Source organism: Apis cerana, linkage group LG8 (assembly GCF_029169275.1).
Source record: "Apis cerana isolate GH-2021 linkage group LG8, AcerK_1.0, whole genome shotgun sequence".
Lineage (NCBI taxonomy): Eukaryota > Metazoa > Arthropoda > Insecta > Hymenoptera > Apidae > Apis > Apis cerana.
The window spans coordinates 8,969,489-8,995,973 of NC_083859.1; the positions used below are offsets into that span (position 1 = coordinate 8,969,489).

Here is a 26,485-nt window from a genome sequence, read left to right on the forward strand (position 1 = left end):
ACACGCTCTCTCCCCGTTGTCTATCCTTTCTCTTCGATCATCGAGATTGATCGGTTCGAAAATCCATGGAAGGGGAAGAAGAAGGGGCGATGCACCTCTCAAATGATCCTCTTTTCGATTCTTTTCGGAACGGAGGGATAAAGGGGGATGGATGGATGGACTCTCCTCGTTGGAAGAGATTCTCGAGGAAAATTGGCTCGATGCTGTATGCCGAACCATTGTATGAAAAAGGATTTCTAAGTTGAGAGGAAGATTGGGTACAGGGAAACCCTGTTAAAAAATATAAGGAAACTGCTGCTTTGAGGCTTTCCTGGGGGGAAATTGGGAGAGAAGATACTTAACTTTTTCAACGAGATTCCTTCCTGAGAGTTTGAGTTTCTGTTTATCTCCTCCTATTTCGAAATTTAAATTTTCAATAACGAGAAACGATATTGTTGTTTATAGACACGTCGTTATTCGAGAAATCATCACTCGACTCAATTGAATTCAGCAGGATCCTAAATTTTTGGATGCCGTGCTACTTTTGGTGGTTGGAAATCAAATAATGTTTCTTTTATCGTCGTTGCACTACTTACTCACCGCCAAGTCTTGAGCATGAGAGCGCCGTAAGTGAGGGAAAATCCAATCTCCCGAAGCCAGACACGCACCGTACAGGTTATGACGTTTGGACGGGGGTACATTACTATCGTCTGAAACAAAGAAATTGATTTCCGTTCCCATAATTCATCTCTCTTCCATCCTGGGATTCATCAGAGAAATTCAATTTCCCTCTGATGGATTCTTGTTGATCGAGGAAACGAATTTTCTTCATCGTTGAAACAGATGTCTTATTATGGGAAACCGTATTCATAGTTTTTGAAACAGGATGCGCGATGTTCGATCGAAAATATTAAGCATCGTATAAAATTTCCTTTCGACGCGTTATTTAAATTTTATTCAAACGAAATAACGGAACTCCGATCCTAGAACTCTTTTGTCGCGAAAATATATTACATATCTTCGTATAAAACGAATTCCTCGACTTGAAAATCTTGAAAAATTTGATCCCGAATTAGAATCGCGTCCGTGTATTATTGGATTAATTTTCGAACAAGTTTTTATATTATATATAATATATAATTTTCCAAATATTCTTCACTTGGAGGATAACGAACTGCACCGAAATATTTTGTCTTCCCAGTTACGATTTAAAAATAATATTTCGAAGGTTGGTTTCATCTCTTCGAAGTGAGAGTTCCATTAATTAAAACGAGTTAGATGTGACTCTATGATCTGTATTCACAGTCTTGTAAAATTTCAACTCGATCGATACTAAAAATATACGAGAATTTTTCGCGACCGTAAAATAATATCACGAATCTAAAACACGAAAACGAAGCTAAATGACAAGCTGCTTCGAATAAAGGTCGAGTAATTTTGCAAAGGAAGTGAAAGAAATTACGAGATTGCACGTGATCCAATATCGATGTTAATGTTAAAAAAAATCTAAAGTTTGAAAAAAAAAAAAAGGGAAGAAAGAAAGAACGAGTTTATTTCCCCGATACTCGCATTCTTTTACTTGGCAGAAAAATTTTCTTTCTCGTTTCACGGTGCATCGCGTGGGTATAATTGCCAATAGATTGCCAATCGAGAGAATACTTTTCATAGAGAAACGCGAAATCGCGTGCCGCGTCACGCCACGATTGGATTAACTTTCGTTCAGCGGCGCTGGCGTCGCTTTTATCCCGCCATTTTTGTGCCGGGAGAGGCCGTCCGTTTCACGGTCGAACGAGGAGCAAGTGTGCTCAATTGCCGGATAAAGGGTTTCCAAACGAACTTATCAATTGTTCCAACAATGGGTCGGAACACGAGAATTTAAACGGATTGCCGTTTTAACAGCTCTCAAATCGTACGACTTTTTTTTTACATTTAATTATTTTCTTCAATTTTAACTTTGGATTAGATCGAGGTTAAATTAAATTCAATTTAAACTTCGATTAAACTTCAATTAGGTTTAGACAATTGAATTAGATTATTGGTTCAAGTTAAATTTTAGGTTAGGTTTATTGGATTATAAATCTTTCAATTCAATGGATCGGAACATGAGAATTTAAAGGCATCGAGTTTTAATAGAGTTTTAAATTATAATTCTTTTCTAATGTATAATGTCTTTTATAATTTTTTAATCTTTTTTTTGGATTTAACTTTTTATTAAATTTGAATTAAGTTTAATTTAAATTTCGATTAAGCCTCAATTAGATTATCTAGATTAAACTTCGACAATTAAATTAGATTTTGGTTATTCAAGTTATGTTCAAGTTAGAATAAGTACGTAGATAAATTGGATTAAGTTTTTAGTTAGATTCATTTTAGACGTCTTAATTTAAATTTCTACGTCCTAATACTAAACGTTCAAAATGTAGAGTTTTATTAAATAATCTTTTGATCTTTCGTTAAATGTTTTCTACAGTTTTAACAAAAGCTACATAAAAATTATCTACTTACGGTGCAGTATATGAAGAACGCACCAAGCACAATGACTCGTAGAAGAACTGGGCTTGCAGCTCTCACCACCTGCGACAAAAATTACCATTAAAATTAAGGGTAAAAAAAAAAAGAAAAAGAAAAATATACATATACGCTAGACAAAATTGTAACAAATCTTGAATTTCTCAACTGAGAACCACTGGTGGACGAGCGATTCAGTTTAAAAAGTGGAGGCGAAAGACTTGACAAAATAGTGGAAGTATCCAATGTATTTTTATAATTGTCCAAGAGTAGTTTCACTCTACTTCTCTCTACCGTGAGATTTACGCAAGAGATAGGCACATTATCGAAACTCTAGACTGGTTCATTAAATACGAAATCGGAAGTTGGCGAATTGTATTCGACGAGGAATAACTAACAGTCGATCCCAAGTTTCTAGACACAATGGGAACGCTGCCTTCCCTTCTTAATCCAAGACAAGATTTCTCAACCCTCTCGTCTTCTTATCGAACCCGCGCCGAGGACGTAAGGATAAGCATCTCTCTCGTTTTGAACTTAATATCGTCCGCCATCTATGGTTTCGGGAGTGAAGTTCTTCTCCCCTCCCTCTTCTCATTTTATCATAGCTCGTAAGCCTCGGTTCAATTTCAAAGTTGAGCACGAGGGAAGTGGAAAAAGTATCGTCACACGAAAATCGCTCGAAAATGCGAAACAGTGAAATATTCAGATTAATCGAACTCGTGGATTGGAAATGATTTCTCGTTTCTCAGGATTTACAGCTTAGCGAAAGAGAAATATTCTGTTGTTGGAAGTTATTTGACTTGTTTTAAAATTAGTCTAAAATGTTCTTTATATTGATATTAGTTTTTGTAAATCTATCAGATTTCATGATAGTAAAAAAAATTTGTCGCATTAAGTTGAATAATTTCAAAAAGATATTCTGATATTATTAATTTTTTTTTTGTAAATGTAAAGGATATATAAAAATCATGAGTATGTATGTTTTTTTCTTGTTTTAGATTTTGTACAAAATATTTCACATAAAGTTATATATAAATAGTTTCAAAAAGATATGTATTCTGACGTTAGTTTCAAAAAAATATTCTGTAGTTTTTTTTTGTAGATGTAAAGGATGTATAAAAATCGTGTTTACATATGTTTCTTTTTTCTATGTTTTTGAAATAGAATCATAGATTATTTATCAATTGATACAATTTGATATTTTCTATATAAAAAAAAATATATATATTTCTACAAAAAAAACACGCAAAGTGATTGTTGATGTTACAAACTTCAAATTGAAATATCTCCTAAAATAAATGTTTCAAGTTGTACAAAATAGTGATGAAAAGATATATATGATCCCTTTTAAAAAATATTAATGATACAAAACCATCCTCATCCCTATCTCTAAAAAATTATTTTCTTATTACGAATAACAAGAATTAGAACGAGACAGTAATATCTGCTAAACAAACACTCTCTAACTCGAATAAATATGAAATCTGTAACAGAAGATTCATGGTAAAAAGATATATAATTCCCTTTAAAAAAATATTAATGGCCTAAAACCATATCCGAAAAATTATTTTCTTATTGCACCAACAACAATATAATATCTCGTGAAACTCTCTAACCTGAACAAACCAAAATATTTATTCGAATATTAATCACGTCGACGAGGCAAAATTCGTAAAAATTGGTAAAATTTTTTCACCGCAAAGCAACCGCCGGCCAAAGATAACCGGTCCCAAGTCACTAATCTCCCTCTCTTATCTCTTATCTCGCTCCAAGGAGTGCAAAAAATTTCCTCACTCCCAAGGGAGAGCCCACCACAGTCACCCATAGCCCGGATCCTCGCCTACGATTCTAAAAAAAAACAAAAATAAATAAAAGAAGCCCACTCTTCCTTTTTATATATAATACATACATATATATATATATATATAAATGTACTCTCATTACTCTGGGGCTAAAAAAACGCAGCTATATATACACATATATCTTTCGTACGGAGTGAATTCGCAATAAAAATGAGAAATCGACAGAGTTCGTTCTCTCCCTCTTTCTTTCGCTCGGCGAACGAGCGAGCGAACAAGCGAGCGACACGGGTTGAACATTTTACGACCGACTGGCCGCTCGTGCGAAATAAAAGTGGAGGGGAGAAGGGAGAGAGGAGAGGGGACACGTGCAACCTGCCACCACTCTCCGCTCGAACGTCACCGAGCATTTTTATCCATGTGCCACGTGGTATCATCACGCCTCGTCTCGCGCGTGCCCGAGCATTTATCCTTCCTTCATTCGTGAATCTTGGTAAACTCGGCGAGTTTGTCGCGATATTTTACATTTTTATATTTTATCCGGTGAAAATAGGAGGGGATTAAATTGCATTTTTTATCTCGCCTTGATTTTAACGCGGTTTCATTCTTGTTGTTGTGTTGCGACGATGATGCAGTCGGAGAAACGGGAAGCCAGTTCAGCCTTGAAATTGAACGAGTATGAAGTTTCGCGCGAGTTATGCGGGAGAATTGTAAAGGTTTCGCGAGCGAAGATTGGTTAGTTATGAACACTGTAATTACGAGTAGCGTGTCGGTGTGGAAGGGAATGTAAATTAGAATGTTGAAACTCGTATACACATTCGCGAGAGGGAACATTTTTGCTTGTTGGAGGAAGTTAGAGATTAGAGTTTCATTTTGAAATAGACAAGTAAATGTGAGGACTTGTCTCTGTTCCCGCATTATTCAGTTTACAAGAACGTTAAAATTTACAGGTGTCTGTCCGATTTTACGACTATCCGTTGCGTGGAAAATTTACAAAATCCAAACAACACGAAGAATTTTAGGACGAAGAGAAATCTGTCAACATTTGTGGAATATTTTATAGAATACCTCGCGAGGGAGGTGTTAAAAACAAAATGGGGGATAAAATTTATCGAATTTCCCCTATAAGATATAACCGCAAGGGGAAAAGCGAGGACAAAATTCGTTAAATAAAAAGTTGGAAAGGAGGGGTTAAAACGAACAGAAAATCGTATTTAAATGAGACACGATGAAAAAAAAATGGGTTTTGAACATAACGTGAAGAGGGTGAAAACGCATTTAATCAGTAGGTAGTAGATGGTGGGTAAGATGAAAAGGAACTCTTTAATGAAATTTCGGATCGTAACGCGTAATGTTTCGCGTTACAAGAGTAACGCTGGAATAAAATAAAGTAGACGGCCCAAAAAGAAGAAGAAGAAGAGAAAAAAAACGGCCACTCAAAGGAAAACGTTCAAAGGGAAGCGAAACGCTTGTCGCGAGATGAAGAAGGAGGAAAGGAAATCCTCTGACGCGTGGATCACGAAAAAAAACGTCACGAACAGCGTCGTCGTGGTAAAAGAAAACTTTAATGCATTTAAACGAGACAGTTGCGCGATAAGATAAGATGAGTGAAAATTTAATTCTTTGTATCGAATCCACTTTCGATTTTAATTATTAAAAAATTTTACAGAATTCAAATATTATAATATTAATTAATCGATGCGAATAAATTCGGAGACTGTTCAATATTTATTAAAAGTGTAGAGAATTCAAAGATATCGAAGTATTCGGATCAAATTTTTCGAAAGTATCATCAAAAGTTGCCATCGAAATTTCAAGAATCGTATTATGGATCGATGAATATACAATTCGATTTTGTATTTTAAAATAAAATTCTAAAATAAAGTTCGATTCGATCTTTTTCTCGAAATTTTGACCTTCGATGAATATTCGTTCAATTCGATTTCGCATTCGGAATAAAAGAAATTTCTAGAAGAAAATTCGATTCGATGCTTTCTTCAAATATTTTTCGAGAACCCGTCTTTTAACGTGTCATTCAGCGCTGTTCATTTCCTCAAAGTAAAGAAATGGCGATAACCCATTTGTTCCCGCACTTTAGTTTTCCTATAAGAGCTATGAATAACGATAAATACGGCTTACCTTCATTCGAAACGCTATTTTCCCTTGTTGTTCGCAGTTCCAGTAATATTCTCGACGAAATATTATCGCCCACGGTAATTTTTCCATCTTTGCTTCATTTTCTAATGGACCGAGACCATGAATTTCACGGAACGGCGAACGTTTAAACAAAATATTTCATCGTTTCAACGTTTACACAATTTTTGTTTTAAATCGCAAAATTTTATCTTTTTGAATTTTAAATTTCACTATACTTCTCGCTTTTTTAATTCTATAAAATCCTATTCTGTAAATTTATCACTTTTTTTTCCACGAAACGATTAAATGAATTATTTTCCAATTTTATCTTTACTCGATATTATAAATTACTGAGATTAAACGTATGTATATATTTTTCCTTTAATATTTTTAAAAACCAATTGTAACGATGTAATTATTCTTGATTTTTATCGTCGAAAATTTCATCGAAACGTTTTTTTTTAATAAAAATAAAAATTGAAAAGATGAAATTCAAGGATGAAAATTCTCAACAATCGTAAAATTTCAACGAAATATGTCATAGACCTGCTTCAACCTCCTTTCAATCTTGTCAAAAAATCAAAAAAAAAAAAAACTATAATATATTTCACTATCGAAAGAAAAATTGTAATTCGCATAAATATCCGCAGTTTTAATTACATCACTCAACAACTAATATACTCTCACGAGATTATTCGTAAATATTTTGATCCATCGACAAGTGGATGGTTCTCGTTATAGTATACTCGAATATGAATCGGCGTATAATTCGAAACGATTGGAGGAACACACAGCGCGCGCATGTAACGTGTACTGTCCACGTTTAAATATTTGCCACGGCAGGAAATATTTGCAGTCCGAACGTTTGAACAGCGCCCATCGATTTCACGGAATGCAATTCGAAAGAAATAATATTTCGATCGGTTGGAAAAAAAAAAAAGAAAGAAATTCGGAAATATTCCTTTCTCTTTTCGAGTTTCGCGATGCTTTATCCGATGAAACGTTCCTTGGAAAACGTTGAAATCAACTTGTCCCGTCTGGACATACAAGAAAATTAGCTGGATCGGTCATGTAGAGAGTTACGTCAGCTACAGTAGAACGTGTCTGTCTGTAGTCAGCCCACCCGTGAAATATTGGAAACGTAGCAATTTTTAACAAAGTATAGATACTTTACTTCTTTCATATCCGTCTTTGCGAAAAATCAGTCACGAGATCGACGAAGGAAATTAAACGAAAATAAGCTTTATCTTTTTTTTTTTCTTTTTTTTTTTTTTCTCGCGTTCTTTCGTGGAAACCAAAAAAGTTTTCAACATAGAGTAGAGCGACGAATTACTTTTGCGCAATTGAACCGAATATTATTAATATTAGTTTTATTAATACGTTAACGTTGGATTATTGTCTATATTTTGAGAATATTTTAATCGCGATATATAATTAATATTGTGATGTATTATTTCTCTCGTCCGAAAAATTTCCAGAAAATTATTCATTGTCACTTTTTATTTTAGAAAAAATTAACTAATATATTTTCTTCTATTTTTTTTTAATTTTTTGCATACAAGCTCTACTCGTACTGACTTAAATATTAATCTTATATTAGTAAAAAAATATAATAAAATATAGTGATAAAAATTAATCTTTCTGATTAATGAAAAATAAAAATTAGAATTAAAAGTTAGGCAATCGATAAAAAAATTTTAATTTTAGAAAAAATTAACTAACATATTCCCTTCTATTTTTTTTAATTTTTTGCATATATTTTTCTTTATTCTCGACTTAAATATTAATAAAAAATATAATAAAATATATTGATAAAAATTAATCTTTACTCGCAACGACTTAAATATTGATCCTTCTGGGATAAAATAACAATTAAAAAAGTTAAACAATCGACATAAATGATTGATTAGAGGGCAATAATAATCGAATATTTTACCTCGAATTAATTAATTAATTAAACACCGCAATGTCTGCAAAAGATGTAATTAACTCTCGGAAATATTCGCGTTAGAAATATTTCTCTCGCGGATGCACGGTGAATTTATCGATAAGCCAGCGTTGGTGGCTGTTGATTTCAGAAGAACCTTTGGCAGAAAAGGGGAAAGATCCCGCCCACTAAGGAGAATAGCTCCGTTTATTGGAAGGATATACCGGCATCATCGAGCTTCTGCTTTGTAACGAACCTCGAGGGAAATAAGGGTGGAGGGTTGCTAATACAGATTGAATCCCGTTCTTCTCTTCCCTGGCAGGCTTTTGGATTTTGTATTTCATTAGCGGTAACGCGACCTCTTTCTCCCCCAATTTTTTTAATTTTTATCCTTTTATCCAAAATATGCTTTATTCCATCATCTTTCATACACACACATATATATATATATTTCTTCCTCCTTTCTTCTAAGAGACATCTCGCGAAAATAGACGGGTTTCTCTCTTTTAATAACAGAAAACAGATAATTATATAGAAAACATAAACAACACATCTCTACTCTTCTTCATTTTCTCTCTTATCCCTGCTTCTGATTAACTTTCCCTCTGATATTAATATTCTTCGATAGTTGCTATAAAATGATTCTCCAATAAGGATTATCACTTAACAGGATAAAAATCTTCCCTTAAATTTCCCTGCAAAAGGAACTCTGCACTCTAGCTTTGATGCCCCTCGAGAAGAGCTTTTAATGATACACTTCTATTCTTCCATGTGCTCGTCACATTGAGCCTGTGATGATAAAAGAGGGAGGGATGGACAGACGCTTGTTTTTCTCTCTGTAGGAAAAAAATACTGATGATTGGCCAACCTTGAAAGGAAAAAAAACTCATGAAAAGGCTTCTCGATGCAGGGAACGGTTGGGGAGGTTGATGCATGGACTTTGGAGGTTCGCAGCAGATTGTCACCAGGGTGTGGAAGATACGAGGAGCATGTTCTCTGAATCTTATGAATAACTCATAAGTCACGTACCGTCTGGAGATTGCCAGAGATCCCGGATGATAAATCCTATTTCTCGAGAATGTCAATGTTTCTTTCTTTTTTGTCTCCCTGTCAAACTTAACCTGCAGGCAAAATACGAAATGTGAACTGATAATAAGATCTTATTCTTCATTTATATCCCAATTTCTGAATTCTTCTCTCACGAAAACATAATCTGGAAATCTTTGTTATCCGTACGAGCAGACGTCTACGTCCGACTTTCTAAATTCTAAAAGGTTGGAATTAGGTTAGATCGGGTATTCCATATTCATGCGTGATAATAATTCTGATTTCTAGGATTTCTAAATTACGGCTGGATTAGAGGGCTGGGTTAGATATCAGATGTTCATATCATATTTAAGGCACTCAAATCTTGATCCCTTATTAATAGCTTTGGTCGAATGTTCAATTTTTATCTTTATGATCATCTTCCAAACAATTCTCACGATGGAAACTTATTATTATTTCCATGCCTGTTAGAAAAGAAAATCGTATTCGCCACGATCACCTTGAATTTAATTCGATTCGATTACAAATAGATTGTTACGCCCTCGAAGCTTCTTCTTCTTTTAATTGACTCGATTTCGTTGACACTTACACCCAAAGATCCCCATGGATTGAATTGTTACATTTCAAAGAATGGAGGAGGGAAGAAGAGAATAGGATTTCTTTTCCCAATTTTCCTTTATATATTTGCGAAGTAGGTGAGTAGGTTAGTTATTATTAGAGAGAATATTCTATTATTGCGTTTGTCAGAGGATTAATAATGAAATTTGGTGGGGAAAAATTCAATGAAATAGAAATTTCATAAAATAACACGTGGCTTCTATCTATGGAGGATTTGATAAACTTTATTTAAGAAAGTTTTTGTATCTTACAGAGTTTAAGAAATTTTGAACATTGGGAGAACTAAAATAACACACGTGTGTTATATTTGTTCACGTTATATAGAGAAATTAAATCGTCTTGAGAATATAATGGCAGACGACGTTTTCGAATATAAAAAGATTTAAACAATTGTTCTCGTTTTGAAACATCTTTCTCTATTTAATCTTATTAAAATTTTATTTTAACGATTTTCAAATATTTCCCTCTCGCGAGAAATTTTCCCTTTTTTCTATTTAAAGAGAGCGTTTCATATAACAAAGCGTGCACTAATTTCACCATAAAAAAAAAAATTACACGATTTGGAATATTTCTCTTCGATTCGAGCGATTCGAGGAAGAAAAAAATCTAGATAAATCTTTCGATAAATTTCTTCCTCTTATCGTGCTAAAATCAATCTTCCATAAGGATAAAATCGACCAATCGAACGAAATTTCGAACCAAATGTTTCGTTAAATAATAACACTGTGAAAAATCTGAATTCTTCTCGTGTCGCCCTTTCAAAAATCATTTCCAAAACTGTGAAACTGCGGTGATTGGCAACGTTATGACAAGAATTAATTCGAAAACGGACGTTTCAAGCGGGGATCTGACATTTTCCAGGGAAAAATGGCCACGTTTTTTCCTTTCTTTTTTTCTTTTTTTGGTCGAAGGTCAGAGAAGCCTCGTGACTCGCTTCTCTTTTCCCTCTCGGCTCTTAATTTCCCTTAGTGGTTTCGTCGTGTCGGGCAAAACGGTTGTTCCGTTACGGGGAGGGGGGCGAAAGAAAAAAAAAAGAAAGAAAGGGAGGGAAGGGAGAAAAGGGTCTCGGTTTTCGCATATTTCACCGTCTTCTTCCCATTCCCCATCGACCCCGTGCCCGTTTCTTGTTATTCGGCTAACGACCGCCGTTAGGAGTGTTTATTTTGAAGCTTGCACGAGAGAATGTCTTATTTTCGCTTCCTTCGAAATCCAATACGATTCTAAGAGGAAAAAATTTTTCATTAATTTCTATGAACACGTATCAAATATCGAAACTTGGATATGAAACTTTTAATTCAACTGCTTTTGGGTACTTTTAGCTCTAAAAAAAAAGAGAGAAATATTTTAACTAATATCAAATCATAATACAAATCATAATAGATTCAAAATTATTCTTGGTTTTAACAATTGTCACAAGTTGTTTCAAAATATATTTAAAGAAGTATTCGTATTATATATTCTTCAGATTCTATGTTTACATCAAAATTAACGTGTTGTTGTGCACCACACCCGCCTCTGGCTATATAATTTTACTATTTGGTTTATAAACCACCCGCAGTTAAAGAGTTAATTATTCCAATGGTCAACAGTCAGTTCAGTTTCAGACGAAATACAATGATTAAGATAAAACGTTTGCAAACATTTGATTTGCAAATTGAAACAAAAACAACGAGAATACTAATACGTCTCCTTCTTTCTCGTCGATAGTAGTATAAACCACGATATAACGCGACAAATGAGATCTTTTAATAACTTCCCTTCTCCTGTGCAATTATTCTCGGCGTTATTTATTGTCCGTTCATTGAATCCATTTATTGAAGGTATAAAAGTTATAAATATTCACTTGAAAATTTTGAAAAAAAAAAAAAAAGAATTCTAAACCTGAAAGTCACACTCGAGAGAGAAAATTGGAATCGAGTTTTTATGGATTTGGGTAGCCATCTTGGGAACGATCTCGAGGAGGAAAAATCGTGAGGGAGAATTAACGCAATCGTGGGCGTGGAGATCTGTTGGTGGAAAATTAAGAAGAGTGTCCTTCGGGGCGGGGCGGGGCAAGAATACAGGAGAAATCATTAGCCGAAGGGGAGCTTTCCACGCAGAGCTGCTTCCACTGTTCTTCCCCGACTTGGAGCACCCGTTAACAACTCCCCTCGCTTCACTTCGCCCCTTCCAACTCCATTTTCTTCCGGTTCTTCTCGCCCTCACCATCCTATTACATTTTTATCTCGGCCGGTAATGGAGCATCGAACGTGCACCGAGTAATTTTCCAAATATCCCTAGTAATATATGATATGGCTTGTTCGGAAAGTAATTTCGTTTTTTCACACCAGGTGTCACTACTTTATCCAGCCAACTTCGTTCTAAACCGAGAGGCGAATGTGTATCTTTGATGCTCGATGGTCGAGATCAGGTATCAATTGCAAAGCAAAGTAGAAATTAGAGGACCGAGTTTTTATTAATATTAATTATTCCAGAATAAATTCGCCGGCTATTTCGTTGCTAATAAAAAATCTATCTATAGAAACATCTGTCGACGAACTATTTACTAATACTTTCATCGATATCGAATTATTGTTACTTAAAATTTAATTTAAACTGAATTAATTATATGATCTTTTTTATTCAACCATTATTCTGCCGATAAATTTGTAACAATTAACGACAAAGTGTATAGTAATCCAAACTATCCATCTATTTTTCAATATTCACGAAAACTGTCTCCGTTTTCAATCTTTCCAACCGTATATCGTCGATAACAATATGCCTGACGATATATTACCCGATACTACTGGCTATTCCAACCAGGCGACGATTTCCTCCAACTTTTCCCTTCGTAAATAAGAATTTACTCGAACTTTTCAACCCGTTGAATAAACTTTTCTTTCCCATAAATCGTTCTGGCCAAGCCGTTGGAGAATCGAAGAAAAAAATCACGGAACGAAGTCATCCAAGTTGGAAGAACTTTGACGCCTGTTCTCGAATATTTTTGTGATATGATAGCTGTGAGATTGACTGACTGACTGATTGACTGGCTGGCCTCGATCGAAGAAAGCGATAGTAATTAAGCAAACGCGATATGCCAAACCTCCCTCCTCTTCTCCCTCCCTCGAAAGAGTTTCTAACATTAAATCACAGGAGAGTGGCAGACTAATTTTCCCCGTGTAAATCCTTTTCTTGCGAAACTGAAAAAGAAAAAAAAAATAGATTCGACCAGGCACGAGATTACTGAGCCAGCCACGTCGTGGATTTGCATTCATCTTATTTCTTACTTTTGTAATTACATTAAAGACGTTTCGAAGAAAGAGCGAAGCAAGACTGTAAATGAACAAATTTACAGTCTTGAATCCCAACCCCCTAGGTTTTCATTCAATTCTCTTCTTCTTGCGACGAATTCTCCTGCGATTGATTTAATTATTTCGATTGTTTTTTTTTTTTTAATTTTAGAATATTTTAAAAATATAAGCGAAAGAAATATTTACGATTTTATGACTTTTTCCCCTTTCTTTATTTCTTTTCTCAAAGATGTGAAAGTTTTGATGAAAGAATATTTAAAAATGTTTCTTTCGGTTTATAGGAATATTTTGTAGACGTGTTGTATTAATGCTTCCTGAAAAATAGGTTTTACTATGTATCGGCTTATATCGCTAGTCTTCCAGTGAAAAGTTTCTCCAAGAAATTTCTTACTTGACACCGTCTCGTAAGGTGCTTATCGTTATTTTTCTTGTATGCACATTATCGTTCGAAACTATCTAAATATTTCTTATTTCTTATTTTTTCGCGGAATGCGATTTATATTTTATTTCGTTTAAACTTCGAAAGTAATAATTCTTCGAGAGAATCATCTCTTTTTATTCATCCGTTATTTATCAATTTTTAAAAAAAAAATATTTCAAATCAATAATAAAAATTCTGATTCTAGAATCGAAAAAAGAGATTGCTTTTTGTAACAAAAATTCCAACGTAATAATAATTATTATTATAACTCCAATATAAAATTACGATAATCGATCACATTCATACAATTATTTTATCTACTTTCTAATATTAATCCATCCAATAATGTTACAATAATAGGAATGAATTATTTTTTTTTTATTCAATTATTTGGCGAGCTCGATGAATAGCAATTCGCCGGATACCAGGTCTAAAATCTCACGTGCACCATGAATAATATATGCGTTGTATTGGCCGAAAAAAGCGGCAGCCCCCGCGTTGCTGACTCGGCGCAGCGAGCTAAAATTTTCAGAAGAAGAAAATTCGACTCGGTTTGGCACGTGTTCCGCAATTCGCGAATGGCTTGAGCACAATTGTCCCTACGTGATTCAGTTGTGCAATAATTTTTGGGATAGTAACCGTCACAACTATGGCAACTTGTTACATTAATGGGCAACGGGCCGAAGATCCGTATGTGCGGTCTCATTACCACTTTGTGATCGTCGAATCAGGAGGTCAGTTTCGCCCGTTCCATTAAACCGCCTATTTAATTGTCTTCGTTCCCCGCTCTATCCCCACCCATTTGTCTCTGCGGAAGAAAAACGTTTAAGCGCGCCACGAAACGACGACGGTCGGTAAGTGAATCAAATTGATTGTCGGCAATCGCAAGCGTAAATAATCTGAAACTCGACTATCGTAATGATGGATGAATCTTTGATCCTTGATGATGTAGTTTTACGTGTAACGTAGGATTTAAAGTGGAAAAGTATTGTTAATATATAAATTCTAATAATTGCAAAAAGAAAATCTGAAGAAAACAATTTTATAGGTTAGACAAAGTTTTTAATTTCAGTAATAGAATTTGGTATAAATTAGATTTACAAGGGAAAAAGAAAAGGTGAAGGGAAATTTCATGGGTTGCAATATTGCAAAGAATTTTTCGGAAATCTAAACAATAAAAACACGAAAAATCTAAAGAAAACAATTTTATAAGTTATAGGTTAGATATCGTGGAAAAGTTTTTGGTTTCAGTAATGCAATTTGATATAAATTTACAGAGAATCTAAAGAAAAATCTAAAAAAAAAACAATTTTATAGGTTAGATTTAAACAGGGGAAAAAATATTCCAAGTAGATTACAATTTCTATATATATGAAAAACTAACCCATAAACAATTTTATGGGTTATTATAAACAAATTTTCGAATCCTATATAACTACATATATATATATTTAAACCAGGACAGCAACAAAGAAAAGACAAGACAAAGAAATCTACGGATAGTAAAAGATCAGGCGGATAAAAGATAAAAGAGAAAGAAAAAACAAAAAAAAAACAAACATTCAGACATCCAGTGTTCGAATTGAATAGGCGAATTATCATTAATTATCGCGTAACAAACGTGGCTCCTGATTTAGATTTGGATTATAATGCAGTACATCGAAACTGGCCCATTCGAACGATTATAAATTCACAGCTTTGGACCGGGCTTTGGCTCGCGTTAAGCCGAGAGTCGTCCCAGATCAGGGGGCGCCACTCCCTGAAAAGACGACGTACTGCTGGAAGATATCGCTCCGACCTATTAACGCAATTTAAACGCATCAGTATGTATGCCGCTCTCAAGTGAAATAAACGGTTCTCGCTCGACCCTTTTACGACCCTTACGATCCTTCCCTTGTTGAATTCACCTTTTCGACGATGGTCACCGAGAGGAGCCGGCAAAGGGTTAATCCATCCAACATGGCGATATAACTCCCTTCTCTTCTCCTCCTTGCCGTGCAGACGAACATATCGCGATATCCTTGTTAAACGCGGACGGTAACGCGTCACAACCGGTTTAATAATTCCAACGACGAAGCGACCGGAAAATCCTAGCCAAGTTCAGCGTCAAAGAAACTCATTAAAACTGCTACCGTGCCGACTAAATTACATTCCTCAAAACTCTCTCTCTCTCTCTCTCTCTCTCTCTCTCTCTCTCTCTCTCTCTCTTCTGCTCTCGAAAATCTTGAAGGAGGGGGAGGAAGTGCTTACGACCGTCGTTAAATAATCTGAAAGATTTGGACTGAAAGATGCAACGTACGTGAAAGTAATACACTAGTTGCAATAAGTTAGGAAAGTTTGATTATTCCCAGAGCTGGAAAATGTGGAAATAACAAGTATGCGAGTATGGGAGACAAATAAGTCGGGAATTCCCCTTTTCAAGTACAACCATGATGATGTTAATTCGGAATATTTTCCCATTCTTTCTTTATATTACGCGTTGTTTAATTAAATTGTTTTTGTCTTTTCATTTTTGTTAATTCCTGTCGAATCTTGACTTTGATCGTTTCATTCCTTATTGCATTTGATTTTTTGCCGAGTTAACTTTGTTTTGTTCGAGTTTCTTTTTATAAATGGATGGTCATAGTTCGGTTTAAGACTAGGATTAGTCAGGCTCGACTTAGTATTGAATTTATATAATTGGATGTCACTTTCCATTCCTATCTGATTTATTAAATACATTCTTTCCTATTCTATATTCTTTATTTTAATCAACTCCGAACCATTTCTTTAATAATTTCATTAAATAACATTTTTTGACACAATAACTGATTTACAGATATATGTATCCACTCCACTTTATATGCAGATAGTTCTATAATACTCTCTTTCATATCTTGTTGTGGAAGAGAAATATCTAAAAAAAAAAAAAAATAATAATAAAGAAAATAGGATCCTTTTACATCATAGAAACTTGATTGTCGTGAATATATCACATCCAGAGCTCCGACAAAACAGAGGAAACCAATTATTTTTCAAGCGCGTGAATGCTTGTGATATCGGTGGTATTCCCAGAATAGCTTTTATGCATCCTCTGAATGTTCAGAAGAAATATAAACGGACTTAGAACGGAGAAATTGAATTGAACGAGTACGATAAAGGTCCACCGCGACAGATCTATCTTCGTGAAAACTGTTTATTGTGACGTGGAATAGCTCTAGGTGAAATACCGTTCTTACAGAGTGATTACTCGAATTGTCGATGCAGAGAATAGCTTTCTCGAAATTATACGAATTTTAAAATTATAATTTATCCCTTTCTTTATTATCTCGTTAATAATAATTCCTTATAATTTAATAATAATAATAAAGATTGAATTTTACCTTTTCATTTACAGTTTGATGAACTTCTTAGCACAATTCCATGCAATTGCGATTTTTCAATTGCGATTATAAATTTATTCTCCATTCGATACAATCGAATACAATCGATACAATCAAACAATTAAATAATAAATAAAAAACAGAATCGTCGTCGAATATCGTTGAATATTATTAAATTACGAGAGTAATTTAAATATTGATTTGTTCGCCGAAAACGCCGAAAATGCACCTTTTGATCTCGCATTTTTGCCATCACGTGCGAAAAATACGAGCACACAGAATCGAACGAATTTTTCTTATAAACAAACCGTGAAATATATAACGACAACACTATTTAGAATGAAGTTGGCTGGATAAGTTTCGATTAGCGACACTGGTGTGAAAAAACGGAATTACTTTCCGAATATCGAATAGCCAAATTCAAGTCACAAACGATCGTAGATCAGAATGACGTTGAATATGATTTTGATAAAGAATTGGAATTTTAAATTGAGAACTAATTTCCGTTCTAGAATTGGATGTTCAGATATTAATTCACAATTGATTTCTCAAGTTCAATTTAATAACAACAAAAGATCATCCGAGCCACGTATGATAAATCTTTAATTTAAAGTTTGAATGTTCGAGCAATCGAGTATTCTTCTTATCGAATATTTAAAAACTCGGTCCTCTAATTTCCAATTTACTTTGCAATTGATACCTTCGACCTCGATTCACCGAGCATCAAGAACACACTGTATACGTCCACTCTTCGAAAAGCTTACTGAAATATTTACTTGTATTCGGATTCCCACTTTTTAGTTTCCAACTTTACACTTGGCCTCTTTAAACTTCAACGACTCGAATGTGAAACACTATCCATCCGTCTGTCCATCCATAAATTCCACTCTTGCGATCCATTATTATTCCAACCTTTATACTTATAAAATGACGATGGAATCTCCTTTTGCAACAGATCCGAAAACAAGATTGACCAACGAGTCTCGCCAATCTAACCTCTCTCGATGAACAGACGGAACAGCGCAAATTTTTGCCGAAAAAATCGTTCGTTTCCCGGTAGCCAGTGTATGCAGAGAGCGATACGGTGATTTATTGCCTCGAAAACGCAACAAAAACGTAACTAAAATGCAATCAAGGTGACGATATAGGAAGTTTGCACGAACGATTCTCGCGCGCGGGTGAATCGGTTACACTCAGATCCAATATGGCGGATCGATTGGAGGAGAGGGGCACGGATTCACCAGGCGGAAGAGCGGAAACTCGGCGAGACACAACAACCGCTGCGATATAAACGAGATACTGAATTAAAGCAACGTGTAACGTGGATCTGCTTATGTACCGACATTTATTGCGCCGCGGAGTTGTATGTTATATAGAGAGACGAACCGAAGCGTGATTCGTGGATGGTTAGAATTGTGAAAGAAAAAGATCTTGAGTATTTTTTCATAATTATTAAAAAGTTAGTGGAAATTTTGATAAAATTAATTTCGTTGTATTATATATCGAAAAGATCAACAGATCTTCTCTGTTTGTAATTTTGGAAAAAATTAATTTCAATTCTTATCGAGAATTTTATTTATTACAAGATAAGTTTGTTTTTTTAAGTATTTTATATATTAGAAATATCGTTTAATTTGTTACAAAAGAATCTCTCGAGTGTTTTTTCCAATTATTTAAGAATATTGAAATTTTGACAAAATTGATTTTGTTGAATTATCTATCGAAGAATCATTTTAATCCTTATTTGATAACCGGTCACGTGATTCTACCACGAATCAAATAATCGTTTTAATAATTTAATCGAAAAAAAAGAAAGGTAGCTACATAAATAAAATATCGTCTTATCCGCCACGGAGAATAGGATACGCATAGTGAATTTTCAATTTTCTTCGGAGATTGAAAACGTTAAACGGAAAAGAAAGAAAAAGAAAAAAAATGGTATTCCCCTGCTTTTTCGATGGATTTTTACACGCACGGGATCTTCTGGTTTCTCGGTTGTCAGCCACCTATCTTAGAGATAACCTGTACACGAGTGGGATGCATGGCTTCCGGCCAACTTTTGCGCGTGCCTGTTTATTCCATTCACGCCCCACGCCTGACAGCCTTGCAACCGTACGTGCATCCACGATTTCCAGCAACTGGCTCGCACCTTTATACGTTCCCTCGCGATTTATTCCCTATGTATGCTCGCTGGAAACGATATTTTCGTGAATTTTCTTCCCCTTTCTCCTCCCCCTCTCTCCAAAAATTGACCCACATTTACGATACACTCGAGACGACAGGAATGATAAATTTTTTGGAATCTGTCGAGAAACTTGTCTACATACTTGGATTTTGAAAGTAGGATTCGAGAAGCGTGCGAACGTTCGTAAAGAGGAGGAGAAGGGTTTATTTATTTTGCGATCAAAGTGTATTACAATTTACATCGACACACGATAAATTGATTTGAATTATATTCATTGTTTCTATCATATTCGTGTGTAATTTCATCCGATATTTAAATCCGATAATTTGTTTCATTAATTGTTGAAATTTTTGTATAAAAATACCTCGATATATATATGGTATTATATTTAATGCTTCTAAAATATATAAATTTAAAAAATTTTTAACAAATTTTTCCTATTTTTTTCTGAAAAGCAAGAAATTATTATAATTGTCAATTTTTCATCTGTTACTACCATAAAATCTATCAAAGGTCTTTTTCATTTCAAAGAAATACAAAAAATTAAAAAATAACATTTATAAAACTTTTGCTCCTATTATAATTAAATAATTCATAATTATATAAAAACAATACAAAAGAATATTAAATTAAATCTTCTTTATAGTTTAGATTAATTCCTTTATCACTCAAGAATAATTTATGCATATATCAATTAACTATCGATTAAAAAAAAAAAGAACATATCAGTTCATAGCAGAATGCCTCGATAATTGGTTAATCAAGTGGAATATCCCTGTTATTAGTCAGACAAATGGAATACATCGATAATTGAATAGATTTACTTCTGTTCAATCTGCTGAAATATGTACATTTATATTATTGTTAATTATCTAATCGTATTTGAAAACATCTGCTTTTTATCCATATTTATTCAATGAAAAGAGAAATGTTTATATTGATTGATCTTGATATTGTTCTATGAAAATTAATAAATGATGTAATAATACAATAATCAAATTGTTATAGTTAAATATTAATATAAAATGTTAAGAAAATTATATACATACAATTGTACAAAATTATTATTTCTATGTAAATTATATTTAAACTATAGTCAAAGAAATTTTGGTTATTATTTATATTTATCGAGTAATTTTTTAAAATTAATTTCAAAAATTTGTTGTTCTCCCGTGAATTTATAATATTTTCGCTTTTCTCATCGACATTTCTGAGACAAACTTAAAATTAAAATCTCACGTTCATTTTTCGTGAAAATTATAATATTTTATCATATGTGTGTTCCTTTCTCCGCTGCGGATATTTTACCTTTCAGAATTTCCGTTTCAAAAAGATAAGAAAAAAAAAAAACGCATTCGGATTTCAAATTTACCATTTTTCATATTTCATAAAAATTTCCACTTACATTATATGTAGAATTTATTACATTTATTCCGTCTTGACCACGATCTTCAATTTTTAAAACGAATTTAAAATTAGAATTTCATAATTTTATATATAATATATAACAGAATACCTCATATTACTTCCCACGAATAAAAATTTACGCTGTTTCAAAAATTACTTTTTCTCCTTTTCTTCCTCCGCAACGATCTCTCTCTCTCTCTCTTTCTCTCTAATTTTTCGCAAAATTGAAAAATGCGAAGTCTTAAAAAAAAAAAAAAAAAACATGAAAGGACAATCGTTCTCTAAATCTTGAATTCTTTCCTGTCTCTGCAATGCAAGTAAAATCGGGACCTCGTTCGTACGTGGCGTTACACGGATGAACGAGTACACGTATCAAAGAAAGACTAGAATTCTGCAACTTGTTGCATTTCGCGCAGCGATGCGGAGCGGCGGTCAAACTCGTTGCAGATTCGATGGATGCGCAACATCATCTCGAAAACGTTATTTCGATTAATAGGCCTTTGTACAGCGATATTTCGACGCGATTATACACGTCGCGGAGCGATAATCGCGGATATAACGGCGAGATCGATTTATCGGTCGATGGTAATTAGCCACGATTTCACTTCGTTTCGACGATCGTATCGACGATCGGTAAAATTTTTTTTTTCTTTTTATTTTTCAACAATTTGTATTTCGCGCATTTCTAAAGTCTCGATGATCGAAACAAGGAATAACTCAACGAATCATAATTCAATTGTTTGCATTCATTTTGTAACTGCCGTTGATTATTAATTTTATTTGCATTCCTAATTATCGATTTGCGCCAAAAATAATTGAATTTCCCTTCTCGTGTAAATATGACAGCCTGTGCGCGATACAATACTATGTCAATTTGATGCGCAGTGTAATTATTTAAAAGAGGTAAACAGAATAACGAGAACGAACATGGAAAAAGAGAGAGAGAAAGAGAGAAAGATCGATATTGAAATAATTCAACGGATGTTATTTCTACGTGTCGTTCTTTCGCCGATATTATCACCCAACTTAATATCCCGTGAAATTAAAACGTCTTTATCGAACAAAAGCGTATTTTTTATATACATATATCCATTGCAATTGAAAATCAGAGATTTCGAAGTGAAAGAGCAGCACGTTTTATTATTCGAGGGAAAAAATTAAAAAGAAGAAAAAAAAATATCTTCAACGAGGAAAGAACTTTTCTATAAAATCGAGGTTGGTCATCGTCCGGAGTCTTTCGAGCGCGAGGAAAAGTTTCGACGGCCAGTTTTCCACGGGAGATTACGGGGGAATCCATCCAGACTTGAAAGACTCGAAAGAAGATGACGAGGGGGGAGGGACGAAAATATAAATGGCGGAGTTGGCGGAAGTCAGTCGTGGAATCACGGAATCAGGAGAGTTTCGAAAGGGAATTTCTTCTTCGTCGATTGTAAAGAATAATTCGAGAGAGAGAAAGACAAAGTTAGAGAAAGAGAGAAAGAAGATTGGTTCAGAAGCGAAGTGAGAAATTGAAAAGGAGAATATTTTTTTTTTTTTTCGAATCGTTGAGGAGGAAATATGTTATTTCGTGAAGTAAGGAACGGTATTTGTAACCGGATATTTCTCTCTCTCTCTCTCACCCGACAAATTATTTTTCGAGAGTGTAATTTACGACCCAGAAAAAGTATCACGTGAGTAGACAAGTCGACTGTAACGAACTTGAAATTTCATCTTTTTTAACAGAAACGTCGACGAAACGATTGAATGCAGCACGATAGAGGACAATGTATATTGTGTTGCATAGAAATAGGAAAGATTGATTCGTCGTGCGCGATTATCTATTATTTTTAACGATTAATTGTATTCTTCGTATGTTTATAACGGTTTATTAGAATTAAATGTATGAAAATCCGTTAACATCGATTAAAACTATATAACTTATTAATAATTAGATGAACTATTTAATCAATTATTTTATTATATTATAATCGTTTTACAATTTCCTTCGAAATTATTTCAATTTTGTTTTCAATTTTGTTTTCAATTTTTTTTCTATGTTTCAATTAACAGGCATTGAAACAAGTTTTAAGTTTCAGTCATAATAAAAATATTCTCCGCGGCTAATGGAATTTGTAATAAATATAAAAAAAAAAATAGTTCTTTAAAAAACAATTTGTACGAGTTTCGATGGATAAAGAAAAAAAAAAATAGACAAGTAAAAATAGACAATTGTTAAATTTCTTAGATTTGTAGTTACATGGTAAGAATAATATCAAAAATAAGATTCATTCTCTCTGAACGAATATGAATATGTCAAAAATATATTTATCGACTTCTCTAAAACGAAAGTTGCATTGAAATGTTTTTCACAATGGTGTTCAATAAACAAAGAGAATAATGCAATAACGAAATAAAATGAAAATTTCATCGACACATTTTCTAGATTGTTTTATATATTTCTATATTATTATTATAAAATATTAATATAAAAAGTAAGTCCTATTGATTTATCTTCGATCTTGATATTTCGTTAGATCATTTGCTCGATGTCAAAAGAAAAGTTAAATCGAAAGAAAACGAAATCTAAGCAACGATGAAATAACCGATCATTAGACAGGCGAGGTTAAGTTTACTATTATTACGTGAAACTTGTATATTAGTTACTTGGAGAGTTTCATAATCTGTCGAAATCTTATCAGCAGCTGACTTGCTAGCGGAAACTTGTAAAACCGATGGAAACAATTCTGTCTTTGGGCTATTCGCGTAATAAATTCCCATAACAACTCGATAGTTGCCAGAAACTGCCTCGAAGCTTAGGTTCCCGCTTGTTTCCGGTTAATTAAAGCGAATTTATCAACCCGTGGCCGATGTCGATAGTCTTTTAGATTGGAAGCTAATTCCGTTACCCTCTCTCTACGTCCGACTTGATGGATTAAGGCCATCCTGATTTATCCTGAGAATTTATTTAGAATTCGTTAAAATTTTATTCGTCCAATCCCTGCATTTGTATCTTTAATTTCACAAATTTCTCCCTATATATTTCGCCTCTTGATCATCCATTCATGCTACATTCTACATTCTTTTGCAAATATTTGTTGTAAATGTCTTATGTGTAACTTCCTCTTTACACGTACAGTCCAAAACACAAATACTACTCTCTAATTACTCCCTAAAATTTTCTCAGATTCTTTACATCTTTCTTCAAATTTTCCCTGAAAAAAGTAATCTCAAAATTAGTAGAATAAAGGTGAAAAAATTAAATTTATTTCTTTTTTAAATATCTCATCATTTTCTCTTTGCAACTTTTTCATCAAATATCTTACTCTCACTTTTTTCAAAAACATAATATTATATCATTATCTAATTATTTCCTAAAATTTTCTCAGATTCTTTATATCTTTCTTCCACTTTTCTTTGAAATAATTTTAAAATCAGTAGAGTAAAAATGAAAAAGCTAGATCTACATCCTTTTTAAATATCTCATCTTGTCATCTTTCTCATATCTTATTCTCACTTTTTTCATGCAAAACAAAATATTATATCACTATCTAACTACTCCCTAAAATTTTCTCAGATTCTTTACATCTTTCTTCCACTTTTCCCTGAAAAAAATTTTAAAATCAGTAAAGATGAAAAAGCTAGATCTACATTTTTTAAATATTACACATTTTTTAAATATCTCATCATTTCATCTTCCTCATATCTTATTCTCACTTTTTTCATTCAAAACAAAATATCACTATCTAATTACTTCCTAAAATTTTCTCAGATTCTTTACATCTTTCTTCCACTTTTCCCTGAAAAAAATAATTTTAAAATCAGTAAAGATGAAAAAGCTAGATGTACATCTTTCTTAAATATCTCATCATTTCATCTTCCTCATTACTCTTACTCTTACTTTTTTCATAAAATATTATATCTCTAATTACTCTCTAAAATTTTCTCAGATTCTTTAGATCTTTCCTCAAGAATCAAGCTTTTTCCTAAAAAAAAATAATCTCAAAATCAAGAGTAAAGATCCAATTGATCTATTTATCTTTTTTCCTCAAGCTTAATTCAACTTGTCAATATCTTTTTTATCTTAACTATCCCATCATTTTTTCATATATTCATTGCATTGCAACTTCCTTTTCACACATATGATTCAAAACTACTCCCTTAAAATTTTCTCAGATTCCTTACATCTTTCCTCTACTTTCCCCTGTAAAAAAAAAAAAATAATCTCAAAATCAATAGATCAAACATGATAAAGTTGGAAAGATCTCGATTCGACTAGACAGACTCAACTTCTCGGATCGAGATTTTAATCCAACTGACGCGATTATCTTCCAAAAATGCGAATTCGAAACGAGCGATTATCAAGAGGACCAACAGAATTCCTCTGTTGGAGGAAAACAGCAGCCTGTTATTCATCGTTTCCAAGCTTTTTCTCCCTTTAATCACGGTGGATGATTGGGCAGGACAGGATTCGTTAGCCGAAGAGTTTCCATTATCGGGCAGAAATACAGAATACAGGTTGAAGTTCAACGTTTTCGGGGCCCCGATTGTTCTCTCTGATCCGCTCCAATCCTACCCATTATCCCCATAGAAGGATCGACCTTGGTTTTTTTTTTTTTCTCTCCTTTCACTATTCCACATGGGCAGTTAGCCGTGTGATTAAAAGTGTGGGAAAGCATCAATGGGGCAAATAATAAATCGAAGAAGGAGGGATAAGAAAAATGATCTTGGTCCAGATTGATTATATTCGTGTGAATATATGTGATGAACTCGGTAGAGTTTGTCTTCTTTATATAATTATAGATTTGATATTGGAGGATAATAATATGAGGATTGAAGAGTGGAATGAGTTAAAATGAGGGAGATGAGGATAGAATTGGAGTGGACGAATAATTGAAAGGATGAAGGTAAGAAAAGAAACGGTATAATTGTTTTTATTTTTTTTTTGACTTATCCTTTATCGTGGAATGGATGATTTAATCAATTTAAAAGTTTTAATATCAATGTTGAAAGAATCGTTTGAAAGTAATTTAATGCTTTCTGGAAATACATTGTATTATCTGGTCTTCGTTATCATCTTATTTAAGATAGATATTATTTAAGATAAGTGCCTTCTTAATGGATTTTTTTTTCTTTTTATAATTTGCAAATATGATTTTGAATTAAATAAATATATCAATTCAGATTATTGCAGAGATTAAATATTAATAATAAAGGTTAAACGTTCTTTTATTAAAATATATATTTCAGTGATTCCAAATGATTGGAAAGCGTTGCAACTCTTAATCTCTGAATTTATCATTTGAACAATTGCATCGTTCAAATCAGATTATTGCAGAGTTTGAATATTAACAATAAAGTTTAAACGTTCTTTCATTAAAAAAAAATATACATTTCAAACGATTGGAAAGCAACTTTTAATCTTTAAAATCTTAATTTTACTCGCAAAATCAGATCACTGCAAAAATTTCAAACTGCAAACAACAAAATTTAAACGTTTGAAACAATTTTCCTTTATCAAAAGATATATTTAAACGTTTCCAAATTAATTGGAAAGCGTTGCAACTCTTATAAATACACTTTTGTTACTTGAACAATTGCATAATTTTACCTGTGACATTGCAAAGGCTGCGCAGGACAGGGGCGGCCGATCTCGGTTTACATGGAAAATTGCACCACAATTTTGCAATTCAGAGAGAAGCAATTTGCATTTGGAAGGGAATAGCGGCCGGATCGGATCACCAACGGCAAAATAATCAGGTTTGAAAAGGCAGCTCGGCACCGAGTTAATTAATTTCCAACGATGGATCAACTTTCGCCCCTGATT

General features: G+C 33.4%; 1 protein-coding gene across 1 annotated transcript in view; it reads right to left on the minus strand.

Moving 5' to 3' along the window:
• LOC107996486 (metabotropic glycine receptor) overlaps nt 1-26,485 on the minus strand; it is a 144,909-nt gene that overhangs the window by 28,606 nt on the left and 89,818 nt on the right. Inside the window, exons 6-7 of the mRNA XM_062078740.1 lie at nt 2,485-2,553; nt 580-689 (exon numbers count right to left, since the gene is read on the minus strand). Of these exons, the coding sequence (XP_061934724.1) occupies nt 580-689; nt 2,485-2,553 (179 nt within the window). The remainder of the gene's footprint in view (nt 1-579; nt 690-2,484; nt 2,554-26,485) is intronic.